Source organism: Rissa tridactyla, chromosome 3 (genome assembly GCF_028500815.1).
Source record: "Rissa tridactyla isolate bRisTri1 chromosome 3, bRisTri1.patW.cur.20221130, whole genome shotgun sequence".
Lineage (NCBI taxonomy): Eukaryota > Metazoa > Chordata > Aves > Charadriiformes > Laridae > Rissa > Rissa tridactyla.
The window spans coordinates 81,127,517-81,143,572 of NC_071468.1; the positions used below are offsets into that span (position 1 = coordinate 81,127,517).

Sequence of the window (16,056 nt, forward strand, 5' to 3'; positions counted from 1 at the left end):
GAGAGGCCCAAGAAAGCTGGTTAATATGCAAGGATGACCTCTCCCAAGCTCAAGAGCAGTCCGTCCCAAAGAATAGGAAGTCAGACAAAAAAGCCAAGAGGCCTGCATGGATGACCAAGTTGCTCCTGGCCAATCTCAAACACAAAAAAGAAACATACTGAGAGTAGGAGCAAGGACAGGTAACGTGGGAGGAGTACAGAGACCAGAGACATTGTCTGAGCATCCAGGGATGAAGTTAGGAAACCTGAAGGCCAATTAGAATTTAATCTGGTTGGGGATGTCAAAGACAAAAAGATAGGCAACAAAAGCAAGACTAAGGAAAACGTGGGCCTATTGCTGAATGAGACAGGGGACCTGGTTACACAGGACAGGAAACTTGGGAAGGTAGTGGAGCCAGTAATCCTGGAAACAATTTCCAGGCACATGAAAGTCAAGAAAATCGTATCATGAGTAGTCAGCTTGGCTTCACCAAGGGGAAGTTATGTTTGACCAGCTTGATAAATTTCTATGATGAAATGACTGGCCAGGTAAATGAGGGGAGAGCAGTGGGTATTGTTTACCTAGGCTTCAGTAAGGCCTTTGACACTGTCTCCCATAAGATCCTCATAAAGAAGCTGTTGAAGTATGGGCTGGCTGAGCAGACAGTGAGGTGGATTGAAACTGGCCGAATGGCTGGGCCCAGAGGGTGGTGATCAGTGATGCAAAGTTTAGTTGGAGAGCCAGTGACTAGCCACGTGCCCCAGGGGTTAATACTGCATCCAGTCTTGTTCATCATCTTCATTAATGATCTGAATGATGGGACGGAGTGTACCCTCAGCAAGTTTGCTGATGACACCAAACTGGGAGGAGTGGCTGGTGCACCAGAGGATTGTGCTGCCATCCAGAGGGACCGTGACAGGCTGGAGAAATGGCCTGACAGGAACCTCAGGAAGTTCAACAAAGGCAAGTGCAAAGTGCTGCCCCTGGGGAGGAATAACGCCATGCACCAATATATGTTGGGGGCTGACCAACTGGAAAGCAGCTTGGCAGAAAAGGACCTGGGGCTCTCGGTGGACACCAAGTTGAACAAGAACCAGCAATGTGCCCTTGCTGCATTAGACAAAGTGTTGCCAACAGGTTGAGGGAGGTGATCCTTTCCCTCTACTCAGCACCACTGGGGCCACACCTGGAGTACTATGTCCAGTTCTGGACTCCCCGTGTTTTAATAGTTATAAGTTATTTTTTTGTGAAATAAGTGAGACTTTAAGGTAAGCTTTGTGCCTGTCCCAGAAACCTCAAGCTTTGATAGATAGTGACTCATTAAATTTGTTATGAATAGGAAATAATTAATTGTCCTTAAATCATAGTCGTAACTTGGAGGCAAGTTACTACTGAATTTCAGCACGTAAGATTCAGTTCTATGGGGGTTTTATACATAGCGGTTGGCACTTAAATAGGAAATTATTTTTATGGAATAGTATATGAGAAACCAGCATTTCTATTTCTATTTGAAACAGCTGCTGAGAATTTTTTGGGGAGAGGAGTGAGATGCTCTCTTTAGAGTGACCACTTTATATCTGATTTAAAAATGCTACTTTCTTGAATTCTTGTGTTAAGGTCACGTGAAGTGACTGCTGAATATGTTGTCATTGTGGAGAATGGAGGGTACTGCAGTTGTTTGGCAGTTGGAGATTGAATGTACCTCAGTTTTATCTGTCTGATAGTCTGTTACTTAGGGATTTATGCAAAAACAGAAGCCATTGCAAGAGCGTGCCAGAAATGGCACCATAAAAGGGACGGGCGTATTCACATGAAACAATAAGGCTTGGAAGTTACCTTTTCCAGGACTGGTGGAAGTTGTTAGATCTGTTTTACCAGTGCAAGGATCAAGGTATCAAAATGTACAACTTGAAAGTATGCCTTAGGGAGAAAGCATTTCATAGGGACCTAGGAACTATCAGCTCAAGCGTAGGTATAAGGGGGGGGTCTTAACTGTTTACTGTGCTGTGGTGAAGGTTAGAAATTTTTTATCACAGACGATTTTTAGTGGGACACATACGTTCAGTGACCCACACATTTATATAAGGAGTCGATTCTGGATAGCTGCTTAGTTGGTTTAATGTGGAAAATGTATACAAATGCTGCACAGTAGTTTGAAGTTATCAGTTGATATTTCCGTATGTTTTTTCGTACTGAATCCTACTAATGGCCATCCAACACATGTAGATGCGGAAAACTGTGGCTGCCTCATATATAAAGTAGGTAAAACTTAAGATACCTTTGTTAAGTTTGTTAAGTTACATTTACTCTCTGGATTATTTTTTTTAAATGCTTAATATTTCTTTTTTCTGCTCTACTAGATGCTTGTGACTACTCCAGAGAAATGGGATGTAGTGACAAGAAAAAGTGTTGGTGATGTAGCCCTCTCTCAGCTGGTAAAACTCTTGATTCTCGATGAAGTTCATCTGTTGCATGAAGACAGAGGACCAGTACTCGAAAGTATAGTAGCACGTACATTACGTCAGGTAAGAGCAAAAAATCTTCAAAAGAATTTTATTTTGTTTGAGAATGGATAGATCAAATCAAAATGATTAGGCAGAATTTTGATTTATAGCTTTTATACCAATTTATTTTATAGCTATTCAGTCCTAAGAATGAAGAAAGGGTTTTGTCTTCTACCTTCTCTTCTGTATTATATCAACTATCAGATTCCTATGATGCATAATTTATTACAGAGCTATTTCTTTCTTTACTTATGATTTATTTACTTAATTTACTTACTGTACAAGTAATGGCAAAATTAAACATTTTTAAGTGAACAATAATCAGGTTAGTGTTTTAACATAACCAAAATGGAAAGTGTTTTCTTACCAGGAATGCTGATTTTTAATTAGCAGTTTTCCTAGGAGAATTTTTTTTTTTTTCAATTAAGAGTGGTGTCTTAAATCTAGGTAAAACTTTCAGTACTGCTAGAAAAATATTATGTAATTTTTATTTTAGCATAGTTGGTACTTTTTTTTCCCCATGCTTTAGTGGTACTTTCTAAATGCCATGATTTGAAATGCCAAAAGGAGAAGAGGGTGAATGTGTGGGGTTTTTGTCTTAAGTCTTATACAAAAGAAGGATTTGGAGTTAGACAATAAATGAGATTGGTCTCAATGGTGAGATGTGCATTTACAATAAGAATAAAATATGGAATTTAGGGATGAATAAATAGGATGGAATTAGGATAAACAAATAATGGTAAGGAGAGGATGGAGTGACATTCCTTTTTCTTATATGCAAAAGTATGTCAATACAAATAATCTGTAACAAATTAAAAATAAACACCGTTGGTATTGTTATGCTTCTTGTTTGTAGCATGTTAAACATTTAAAGCCTTTTAGCTTTCAAAGTGCTTTTTTCTTGGTAAATTTCTTCTACACTAACCTTGTTAAGGCTTGCTGAATCATCTAATTCCATCTCCTCTAAGAACAGAATAAAATGGATGTCTGCTGTAATCCAGTACAGAAAGTCTAAAGCTCCTGTATAAAGAATAACATAAGTAATAATTCCTTAGAAGTTAAACTTGGAAAGGTTTTTATGGAGAGAGGGCTTTGTAAAGTTTAGACTACGTCAAGGGCACTGAAGCTTAACCTTTTTGATATTTTATTTTCTTTCTTAAAAGTTTTTGATAACCTTGTTTTCTTCAGGTGTCTTTAAAATAAAGCATTTCAGCTTTTAGCAGTGACCATGATGGTCATTGCCTTCATGGCAGATTGCAAGACTCATTCATTTTTTAACACGAAGTTTTGTGAGACTTGTAAGGTAGGCTTCTAGAGCCATTTTATCTGCCCTACATTATGCAGCTTGGCATCCTGTCTCTGCTTCATTTGGACACAAATCTCCCATAGATCCTTTTCTTTTCTGCCTGTGCAGGTAACTTAAGGAATATAAAATCTGAGGCAATTATGTCTTGGGTACTGAATCCTACCCTTAGTGCGTTTATTGTAAGATAGCAGTATCTTGCTTCAACACTCGTTTAAAAAATAGCTCTCTAGGGTGCTTTAATCTTCTAGGATTTCAAGGTTTGTTTTACCTACCAAGTTGGAGCTTGACTCATCTGGAATTGAAGCTACTCATTTGTAACCCTTCCTTAAGTGAAACAGTTGGGAAGAAAAACAAAACACAAATCTTGAAATTAACTGTCTCACCACCTTTCTAAAGACCTTATTTATGAATCTTTACAAGAAGGTAGTTGAAGCGAGGGAAAAATTACAGTATAAAAGGATATTAAAGAAACTCTACAGTTAAACAGAAGACAAAACTGCTTGTAGAGATATTTAGAATTATGCAATAGAGAACAATTCCAGCCCAAAATATTTTGAATTGCAAACATCTCAGAGAGCCTGGGGACATAGAAACAGGAGATGTTTTGTACAACTGTTTTACCTTTTTAATATAGAAACAAATAATAAGAGGGTTAGTTTTAAAAATTACACTGAAATGTTATATACTGCAGCATCTGAGCCTGCAAGCATAGCTCTATGAAGTTTGCAGTATACATCCGTAACTAATTATGAAATTACTGGAACTTTTATTTCATGACTAAAACAGGTAACATACATTTTCTGATTTCAGAAGGATTTCACTGGAGTTAAGTGAAAATACTATTGTAGATGTTTTAAGTGTAAAAATATCATATCTGATAATGTTTTAATGATGTTTTGCAAAGAAAAAATATTTAGTTACATTTCTTTGGTTCTATTCCCTGTGGATAATTCTGTGTTATGCATTTTGATACAAATTCATAAATGTCCCTGGAGCAGGAACTAAACCCAGGATATTCAGCCCATCCCTGAAGAATGTCCCTCCGACTTCGATGATTCTGTATGAAACATTAAGCTCCTCTCCAGCCCTTCTGAAAGTAGTTCTAGAACATACTTTCATTTATACATGTAGAAATACCATATTTATTCAATATTCATGCACACAGGACGTAAAAATAATTGTTCAATTCTTAAAAATTAATAAAAAAATAAAAATAAAAAAAACCCACTGACAACATCAATCTAAAATATCCTTATGTCAATTACATCACTGCAGTAATTGCTGAAATCAATTACCTGATTTGTAAACTGGTTTAGACATCGGAAATATTGACTATTTTTTTCCTAATTTGTAGCAGAGGGATTCAGAAAGTGATTAAACAAGTAATTCAAAGAAAAATCCATTGCAGATTAATAGTCACTAGATCATAATGGGGTCTGTGGTAACCGGGGCTCTGCTGGCAAATATAATTGACATTTTCCCAGTTTCTGTACTGCCCCTTTTGGCCACTGTGAAAGACACTGTCTTGAAGTAGTTGGATTTTTGGTCTGACCTGGAACAGTCATTTCTTGTATCACTTCTAGGACAGAACTGTGATAAATTCCTTGGAATACTGCTTCAGCCTTTCAATAAATCACTGATAGCTGCTCCAATAAGGGGGTCTACCTATAGTTTCATCTGGGTGATACTTCCGTAGCTTGTATACGAGACTATCTTCTGAGACAATGTCATGATTCCTGTGCAAGTCGGGATGTATAACGTAGTGGCTTTTACATTTTGCAGGACTTGGTATCCTGTCATATAGAAGAAGTGTCTCTCTTGTTTTGTTGGAGTGTGTGAGGGTTGTTTTGCTTAGATGGTGCATAACAGTTAACAGACAATGGATTTTTATTTTTTTTTTGGTCTTTTTAAGAATTAGTGTTCAACAAGCTACTTGGAGCTACAACCATGCCAGAAAATAATGTTTTGAAATGTGTATTCATGTGCTGTACAAATACAGCTATACAAATACATTCTCAAAACAGGAATATCCTGATGCGTTAGCAGGTCTGTCCTAATTTGTACCTCAAAATACTTGAATTTTTGTTGTATTTTCGCCTGGATGAACACCGAGTCACACCACTTACTGTAAGACTTTAACATGTTCATTTTAACCTATGGCATTTTTTAAAATCAGGTTGTTTTTAAACCTGGAAGGAGCACGTATGTTGGAATTGCTGACACTTTTACTCATAGCAGAATGAACAGCATATTCGTGCATGTTTGCACTTTTCAAATTTTAGAGAATGTTTTTGCAAGTGATTTAAATTGACTTTGCTTAACATTTTGGTGGGAAAATTGCTTTAAGCTCTGTTATATACTGTAGGTATAACATCAAACAACTTCTTTGAATCCAATTTATAACTTTGATGTTTAAAGTTTTAGTCTCGAGCATAATGCAGATGTAAAACTGAAATGCTTAAACTTTTTAATCAAACTTTCCACGCTTCTATAATATCTACTAAGCTTATTAGCTTGAAAGCAAAAACATGACCGCTTTTAAAGGACACTGAATTATTTTGTCATAATTATTCAGAGATTTTGATGACTTCTTTGCTGGTTATGGATATTTTTTCACAAAAAGCCTACTGAATATTATATTTGAGTGATATATGAGTTTTGATACCTTCTCTCAACTATGTGAATGATAAATTAAGTAAGAGAAAATCCATAGTAAAAGATTTCTCAGATTTTGGGGAACAGAAGCTCCCATCGTAGACACATAAATATTGTTCTCATCACAGTCTCATTCTTCAAATTTGAGTTTTAGTTGCTTTATGTTTTTGTATTAGATCAACAAAGTTGTTAGATAAATAATAGGTGGGACAACACAGCAGGAGGTAAGCAATCCAGTTCAGAGGGGTGCTCTGCTGTACCTTATACTCACCAGCAAGGGAGGGGCTCATTGGGGATGTGAAGATCAAAGGCAGTAGTGACCATGAGATAGTGGAGTTCTTCTCCTTCGCCTGGAAATTCTCATGTTTCATTTCTGAGCTTTCTTTCCTCATAATACCTTATTTAAGAATAATAACCTTTAAGAATAAATAACCTTTTCCTCTCAGCCATCATGTAGTTTTCCTTGCTCTGGATGCATTTCCAATATCTCTACTTCCTTATTATCTCCTCTGCCTCTTTTTTTCTGTCACTTTGTTTCCCTCTCTTACCTCCTTACTAGCAATCGCAAGCAACAAGTTCAGAGGTTTCTCACCCAATGCCAAACACCTAATTGTTATCAAATTAGGAATTTGTAGGTGCTCGGAATCCCATTCTTGATTAAGAAAATTTGAGCAGCTAAAAATAAAAAAATTCAAGGCTGATCTCTAATGACCTAAAAAGAGCTGATTAGGTCTATATATGTTGTCTCTAATGGTAACCCGATGTAGTTCCTCTATGTGTCTTTTGGGACTATAGTGGCATTGGCATTTCATTTTGTTCTTCATTTCTCATCTTAAGCGACTGCTTTTAGTCTTTTGTCTCTTTGATATTCCTTGTATAGGCTAATAGAGTTTCTCAGCATCTTCTATTACAGGGTAAACCAAACAAGCTTACTGAAACCTTCTACAATAATTTTTTTGTTTCCAACTATAGTGTTGTGGGTCTTCTTTTGCTGAACTTTCTTACATTTGCGATTGTATTTTTAAAATATGTCAACAAAACTGGGTATAGAACTTTTGCATTAGTTTTGGTTGTGGTATATACCGAGGTAGAGCATTTTCCTCCTGTTGCTCAGTTCTATCCTTTTTATACCTCTAAGAATTGTATGTACTCAATTTGCTAACACATCATCTTTGGAGCTTGTATTCAGATGCTTGTTCATTAAGTCCTCAGACAAACCTCTTTATAGTTGCTGCAGGTTTCACTTGTTGTTATAGGAATGTTCCTTGAGAATAGTGTCTCGTTTTGCAGCTGTGGCCTGCTTTAGAATGAGCTAAATTAAAGGAAATTTAGTTTGAATGGGACCATCAACCTAGATTTATCTGTATGGCTGACACGCACATCAGTTATATTAATTCTGCCAATCACCTGCTCTTCTTGTCAGGGGTTACTGTTTATTTACTTCATATCATGGATAAAATTATTGAATAGAGTCGGGCTTAGAAAGCAATTAGAGGCATCTCTTTTTAATTGCTGTTTTTCAATTATACATTCTCTTTAAAATCTGTCAGTTCATCAACTTGTGATAAATTTAATACGTGTTTTGTGGCTATTCTGTGATGTTATTTTTAAACGTATGTTGCGCAGCTGTATGTCTAATGCTTTACATGAGTCTAGGTCTATCTTGTTATCTTTTCTGGCAACCTTGTAGCTGTGTAAAAATGACTTTTTTAAAACAACATACTTTTTTAAAACAAAACCTAATCTCCATTTGTTTGGAAAATGTTATGTATCAGATATTTGAATTAATCTTCAGAAGCTTTTCTATTACTTTGCATGGAAGTGATGTCAGGAAGTCATTCCGTATGTCATTTTTTATTATTGATATGTGAACATTTTTCCATTTTTGTGATACATCCATGGAGTTTAAAAGGTAATAGTGATTGTCATATGTTTTATGTTCTTTCATAATATGATAAAGCAGTTAAACTGATTTGTAGAAGGGTTCATATTTCTTTTTGTTTCTTAGTTTGCGAAAGAAACAGTAAGCATAGCATGAAGAGGCATTCTGTCATTCAAGAAAGACTGACATGGCACTGTGCAGGGCATACAAATCTCTTAATAGGAATATTCAAAAATGTAATTTCTTAAGGCAAAGTATTGCATACTTAATATTTAGCTGAGGGAAAATAATATGGTTTCTAATAGTGCTTTCTGCATGGTTACATTTTTTCAGTACCTCTAGATTTTTAAATATGTTCTAAATGGAGGACTGAGATCACAGTATTTTCAGGGTTCATTGGAAGCAGAGTAAAACTCATTTATAAAATTACTTAACTAGATGGTTGCCTAGTAACAAATGCATTCTGTGCAGAGTGTTTGAGTTGTAGATAATGTCCTATGTGGAATCTTCAAAACAGTATTAGTAATTGCATTTTTACTACGTACTTTTGATTTTGCAGTTTTACTGGTTTTTCCAGTTTTGTTCCTAAAACTAGGAAATTGACAGCTATGTGGACTGATTGACAATCTCTTAATTCTTTCATTAGACAGTAAACACGATATCAATAAACAAGTAAACATTGGTGAAATGTTCTAACAACTTCCTTAGTTGTTTTGAAACACCTTTAATTCTTTTTTTTTTTTCAATGTTCTAAGAATTGCTCCCTTTTTTCCCTTTGTTTTTCTTCTTTTTTTTGGATAATGTGAAAAACATAGGTCTTGTGCGAGGCTGAAATTTAGAGGCATTTTTGATGTAGGGTGATATCTAGCTAATAACTAACGTGAATCCTCATATGCAGTACTTCATTCTTACCAGTGCTGAGCAGAGAACTCAGGAATCTAAGTTAAGAATTTATCTTCTTGCACATCTAGACTGAAAACTAAGAAATGCTTGTGTCTGACTTTGTGTTTATCTCGTCCTTAGTGTACATCTGAATAATCATCTGAATATCAGGTTAATTTCTAACCAGTGGACAATTCTTCAAAGATTAGAATGTGTAAACTTGTCTGATTCACTTAAATCTGTGCTCAAGTTGAACAATCAGGGATATGTTTTCCAGCTTGATTGTAATTCATTCTGTGAATGTGATATCTTAACACATGGAAATGGGAAGACTGCCAAGATCAGAAAGTTCAGGAAGAACTTTAGAAGTCAGATAAAAGAGTATCGCTCTGCATACTCTGTATGCTCTCAAGTGGTGGCTGTAATGTAATGAAATGATATGCAAATCTTAAAACCTATTAGGAAGAAAATGATCCTGCTTTGATCAATTTACAGTCCAGAGGGGCACTTCCTATACCTGATCCTTTATCATTTACAATGTAAACGCAGTTGGTGCTTGAGTGTGGCAGTCGGTACTGATAGATATCTTCTGTTTATTTTTTCTGTATACATGGAATTTCATAGTGTGATAATCGTGTTCTGCGAGCATGTATGGTGAACATGCTGCCAATTCTTCACATGCCATCCTGAATGCTTCTGAATTAGATATACTAATTAGATATGTCAATTAAATATAGTTATGGTAATTTTATTTCTTACTTCCTGGTGTAATATCAAGTCAATAAAATAGAGTAAAGCTTTCAAAGAACATGTTGTGCAAATACTGTGACAGTACAGTTTTCCTAAGAAAGCCTTGTATGTTCCAAATGCTGCTTATATTTTTACTGAGATAATTAAACACATACGAAGACTAAAATGTTTGAGATTGTGTGCCAGTGTGAAGAAAACGCACTTAGCTGTGTACCACCAGCCAGTGGTAGGGAATGTTAACAGAAAAATCTGTCAACCAAAATGTCTTTTCAGTAAGCCATGGTGGAGTCCCGACCCTCCATGGTGGAGGCCCCATCCCTGGAGACATTCAAGGCCAGGCTTGATGAGGCTCTGAGCAACCTGATCTAGTTGAAGATGTCCCTGCTTACTGCAGGGGGGTTGGACTAGATGACCTTTAAAGGCCCCTTCCAACCCAATGCAATCTATGATTCTATGATAGTTTTTACTGCAATTTCAGAAAAAGGCTATGTGTTCATAGTGTCTTGTATAAGAAGGCACAATCTTTAATGGGGGCTTCTAGGACCAAATAATAAGTGATTCAGCACATGAAAAGTATTAGTGTTTGAGTAGATTGTATTTACAAAGGATGTCTGCACACTTTTAGGGCTTACTTTTCTTTAGAAGCATCTGAAAGCAAAACATTTTAATGCTTGCTCTTAAAGGGACAGTCAGAAAAGCAGTTGAAAAATGCAGACAGAGAATTCTGTTCTAAAAATGTGTTAGACTTCTAAAAACCATTATGAAAAATAAAGTCTCTGTAGTGCTTGGATAGATGAATAATAGATACATAATTATAACTTAATTATAATCACAGACAAAATGCAAAAATAAGTCATGTTATGGTTGCATATTCAGGTAATTTTGGTTTTCTAACTTTTAAGTTTAGCATAGTTTTAGTCACTGCTGTTTGTATATTGCCATATATAATTAAAAGAATAAACAAAACTTGTTCTATATATATTTGATGATGTGCAGACACGTAGGGTTTTACTTTGCAGTTCAAATTTGGTGTAAGCATAAAATAATTGGGAGAATTATTGTGATAAATTTTGTCTTTTATGGTAAATGTACCTCTTTTTGCTTCTTGATTATTTTATATATATATATAAATCATTGATATTTTGTCTTGCTAAGTGGATATAAAAGTAGATGGTAAAAAATAAAGATATTTTGTTTGGATGGCCTTGAAAGAAGTTGAAGATATTGATGGAATGGCTTAGAGTCTTAATAGAGTCTTTATTTAATTATGAAGACTAACAAAAATGTTACTATAGAGCAAAAGATGACGTTGCCTGGTTTCGTATAGCACTCCAACTTGATTTTTGTGGCTTGATATAAATAGAAAACTAATCGTCCAAATAATTTCCAAATTTTAGATTTATAAATTGAAAAAATTATGTAGGCACTATATACATATGAACAAAAAAATGTAAAGTATAATATAAAATATACAAGACTGTATTTTGTTTTAAAATGTGCTATGCGTATTAGTAATTTTAATGACTTGCTTGTGTTAACTTTCTGCTGTGGTTTTCGTGTGGAGTTGTAATTCAGGGTTTTCAATCAGCTCCTCAACTCCAGGGCCAACTGCCAGATCAGTGAAGTTAAATGGCTTCTTTTTACAAAGGTTTTGAAAGTGGCAAGTCTCAGTAAACTGTAACTGTTCTCTAGGCATTGTTTGGATTTTGAAAGAAAACTCTGAACAAACAGCTTACAGTTAATTGGTGTAAAAATTCATACTGCCATGGTTATTAAGCAGAGTTCTTGTTAATTGTTTAAATACTTGAAATGCTTTTCTATCCTCAGATGGAACTGAGCACATTTTCAAACTAGTGCTCTCAGGCTCTGAGGAGATTTGAAAAAAAATGTTATTGAATTTAGCAAAATCAAATAATGTTTTCCAGATTGGATCTCAGTTACACTTTCAGATTGTTGTACGTAGTATCAGGTGTTGTGAACAAAGTACAGGACAAATATATCAGCATCTGGTTACTGTTCTTACAGATTCAAGCTTTTTTTAAAAAAAAAAATGTATAGACATTAAGTGAATCAAACTTTTGCACCGGGTGCAGGTGCCCAGGCCCTGGCAGCAGGGAGGCTGCAGGGGCGGCCTCTGTGAGGAGAGGCCGGGGCTGCCCTGGGCCGGACACAGCCGGTTCCAGGCGGCTCCAAGCGACCCAGCCCCAGGCAGGGCTGAGGCCCACAGCCAAGATGGTGATGCCACTGGAAAAACATATCAAAGAAAGGGAAAACCACTGTGCAGCAGTTGAGAGAGATAGGAGTGAGGAAAAAAGTGTGAGGAACTACCCTGCAGACACCAAGGTCAGTGCAGAAGTAGGTGGTTCTCCAGGGGACTGAGACAAAATCAAACCAAACCAAAACCAAAAAAACCCACACAAACAAAAAAGAAAACCACCCACTCCCCCCCCCAAAAAACCAACCCCAGTCTCAAACCTGTGTGGCTGAGGTTGACTATAGCCCTTAGGTTATCACATCATCCAGCTATAAAAAGTTGTGTAAGAAATGATCATGCTTATTTGTACTCTTCAAAGTGAATGCGGCTTTTATTCCCTGTAGATGGCAGACTTTTGAAAATGGAATCTCTCATTTATCCCAGTCATCTCAAAATTTGCATTTACATATAAGATTTTTTTGTACATGGGCTTTCCTCTGCAAAGCTGCTCTTTGTATAAAGTGCAGGGCGGTTAATCAGAAGGTTTTCTGTGTCATTTAGTTGGTTACATCCACAGTTTAAGCATCCAAATTTTTGCCATGGGACACGTCCATTACCAGGCAACATAGTGACTTGCTTAGTGTGCTTTGATGTCTGTGGAGCTGTGGGGGGTGGTTTCTTCTAGGATTTGGTTTATTATTTTGGTGTACTTGTTATTTGCCAGGTCTCTGTTATGGTATGGTGTATTTTATCTTACTTGAGAATGCTCTCCATATACTTTTTAATCATCTTTTTAAAAACCTTTAATTCAAACACCTGAGTGATTCAAAGACCGTATTCTAAGTAAAACTTCGTATCGTTTTGAACAGGTAGGTAGAATTTACAAGCCTTACTCATCATGGGACATTCAAGCATTTGAGAAACGTTGAGAACCGCATATATGATTTCAGTTATAGTGTATAAAAAGCCTTTTGATGAAAATTACTGTGAACTTTGCTTCTAAATAATTATGCTAGTAAGAAAGCTGTCAGCCAGCCTACACGGCTCTTAGTATTCCAGAAGGAAACGGGAAAATTCTTGTGTACTTTCCTCATTCAAGTCTTTTGTCTGGTTTCATTCTTTTTGAAAATTACCTGGATATACATATAATATGCAGACTTTTATAGGGAACAGAGTATTTCATTGTGAAGCACCAGTTCTGTCCCTTATTGAATGGGAAGGCATGTAATGCAAACATTTGACGCATATTAAAAAATAAAAAGTTTCAGAGCGACTTCTTGGTATTTAAATATCTTCAACCTTGCAGAAGTACTGCTTCATACTGGAGAAATGAACTAGAATAGGCTGTCTAAGAGAGTTGTGGAAATCTCTAAGCAAAAGCCAAGACTGAGGAACGGCATAAGTTAGATTCTCCTTTCTTTTCAGAATTGTGCTGTGATTTGAACTAAGGAAAAAATGATACCAAATTATCTGTCCTAGTTTTGCCTACAAATTGGACTATCCCTTCTTAACAAAGCCAGTTTTACTGCTATTGTTCCTCCATATCAGTTAATGACTGCTAACTTTTTGGAGGGCAAAAGTACAGTAAAATAGAAAGATGAATAAGCAAGATTTGATGGAATTGCAGGGTGCTCTGGTTTCTTCAATATAGGATAATTACTAACACATCTATTGTTCACCTTTTGTGGAAAGTGTTAACTGCTGCTTTCACAGTACTGTTTTATAAGGGATGTTTTAAAAGTCTCTGCTTTGATTTCTTGTCTTATAACACTTGGATCATTTACTTGTTTTTTAATAGGTTGAATCTACACAAAGTATGATTAGGATTTTGGGCCTTTCAGCTACATTGCCCAATTATCTCGATGTTGCTACATTTCTACACGTCAATCCCTGCATTGGACTGTTCTACTTTGATGGCCGTTTCCGACCTGTACCACTGGGGCAAACCTTCATAGGAATTAAGACAACCAATAAGGTAAAGAATGGCAAAGAAAGGGTTGTTGTTTGTTTTGATCACGCTTTATGTAGGTATGTGTAAGGGGTACTAGTTTATTACGCTACAGGAGTTTTAAGAAGCATATTTTCTTCTCTATAAACATAATTGAAAGCTGCTTTAAGACTCATATTTCCTCAGTTTAAAATACTTGTGTAAATAGGTCTTGTTGCAATTGGATACAATGGTATCTAGCTTTGCATTGCCTCAGATTCATTAGTAAGTTTTTCTTGATTAAGGAGAAATCATCACCCTCAAGTGCGGAGTCACTGTAGCAGCTGATTATTCTGCCTTTCTTGTTTCAGTTTTTCATTTTGTTAGAAACAGTGATGCTTCTTGTTTGGTTGTAAGGCTGTATGAGGAGTGTTGTAAGAAAAATATTTGTTTATTAAATTGGGGTAATATATATATTAATATGACATGCATTAATAATAGTTGGATATGAGTTACTGATTAAAACCATAGTATGCTAAACCATTAACTGTCACATGTGCACGTCTGATAGAAAACACATTAAAATAGTCCCTAAATAAGCCTCTTAACTCTTTGTGTTCTTGCTCATTTTGGGAAGCATTAAGGCCACGGTCAGGTATAATATTCTTATTAAAAATTAAAATAATATTCTTATTAAAAATTCTTATTAAAAATTATGTGCCAAGTAGCACATAAATTACAGTTCTTCTTTTAATACAGGAATTAATATAAACACTTTTCCATAAGATTTCCTGTGCATCTCACTAGCTGATAATTAATGGTTATACAGCCCAGCTTTTAAAAAATCTTATTGTGCTATGATTTAATTTCATAGACGTCAGAACATCTTCAATCAAAAGTTAATTTCATAGCTTAATCAGTAGTAGCATTTTGTTTTCTTTTTTGTAAAAATGGACATTGCCTTTCTTATTAGGTTATTTAAATAGTTAATTTCATGTGCAGGAAAGAAACTTATTTTACAACTGTAGGGAGCCATTTCAAGTCTATACACACAAGACTAGTTTACCATATGGTGCTTACCATGATTTGCATGTTTTAACCTTCGTTAAATGTTTCAAGTACGTTCACCATTATTTGCTGTCGCTTTTCTTTAATCTTTTCCTGATACATGATTTGAGTATTTATTTTATTTCCACTGTATGCTAAGAAAAAAAGGAAAGACTCCATTTCTTTGTGCTCACTTTAGAATGTGTTTGTGATTTAAAAATCAAAGAAATATTCAAGTTATCCTGTAAAGTTTGAAATAATTAAAAAAGAACAGTAGGTTTAAAAAAAAAATGGGGAGATGAGAAAATATTAGGAGGTAATAGTTACTCTGAAATGTGAGTACCTGTCAGACTAAGACAACTGTTTTGGTAATACCATAGCCAGGAGTTTGTCTTTTTACTTTTCAGAAGAATTTCATTATGGATTTCATAGAGTAAAATACATTTTGCAATCGAGATAATACACTTTATAGCAAATGAAAAGTAAAAGTATTAAGCTTCTCTGAGAAAGGATTCTATTCAGGATAATGCCAAATTAATGCCAATATTAACATCATGCTGCTCTATATGAGAGGAGGAAAACAATGTAAAAACCCAAAGAATCAAAAGCATTTCTTGCAGAGCATCACCAAGTGCAATAAATACTATGTCTATATCCACACTGATGAGCTGCAAGGAGGCAGAAGGCTGTTAGTTTATTTAGGTATACGCTTTGCCACAGCTTTCTGACATCCTTTATCCAAAAAACCTCCCAAAACTTTGGAATTAATTAGTGATTTGCTGAATCACGTGCAAAACTGTAGGCAAGCTTTCAAAGGCAAGGCCAGCATGGTGTATTTATTATGCATAGAAGTTAACCAGGAAACTTCTTAAAACTCGGTTCATTGAAACTCCTAGAGCATATGGGACCAAGACTAAGTTTGGCTTCTTC

At 35.6% G+C, this 16,056-nt stretch overlaps 1 protein-coding gene across 8 annotated transcripts in view; it reads left to right on the forward strand.

Moving 5' to 3' along the window:
• ASCC3 (activating signal cointegrator 1 complex subunit 3) overlaps positions 1-16,056 on the forward strand; it is a 274,324-nt gene that overhangs the window by 100,592 nt on the left and 157,676 nt on the right. For all 8 annotated transcript variants that reach the window (XM_054195069.1, XM_054195072.1, XM_054195073.1 and 5 more), the window contains 2 exons: positions 2,340-2,504; positions 13,951-14,127. In XM_054195069.1, the coding sequence (XP_054051044.1) occupies positions 2,340-2,504; positions 13,951-14,127 (342 nt within the window). The remainder of the gene's footprint in view (positions 1-2,339; positions 2,505-13,950; positions 14,128-16,056) is intronic.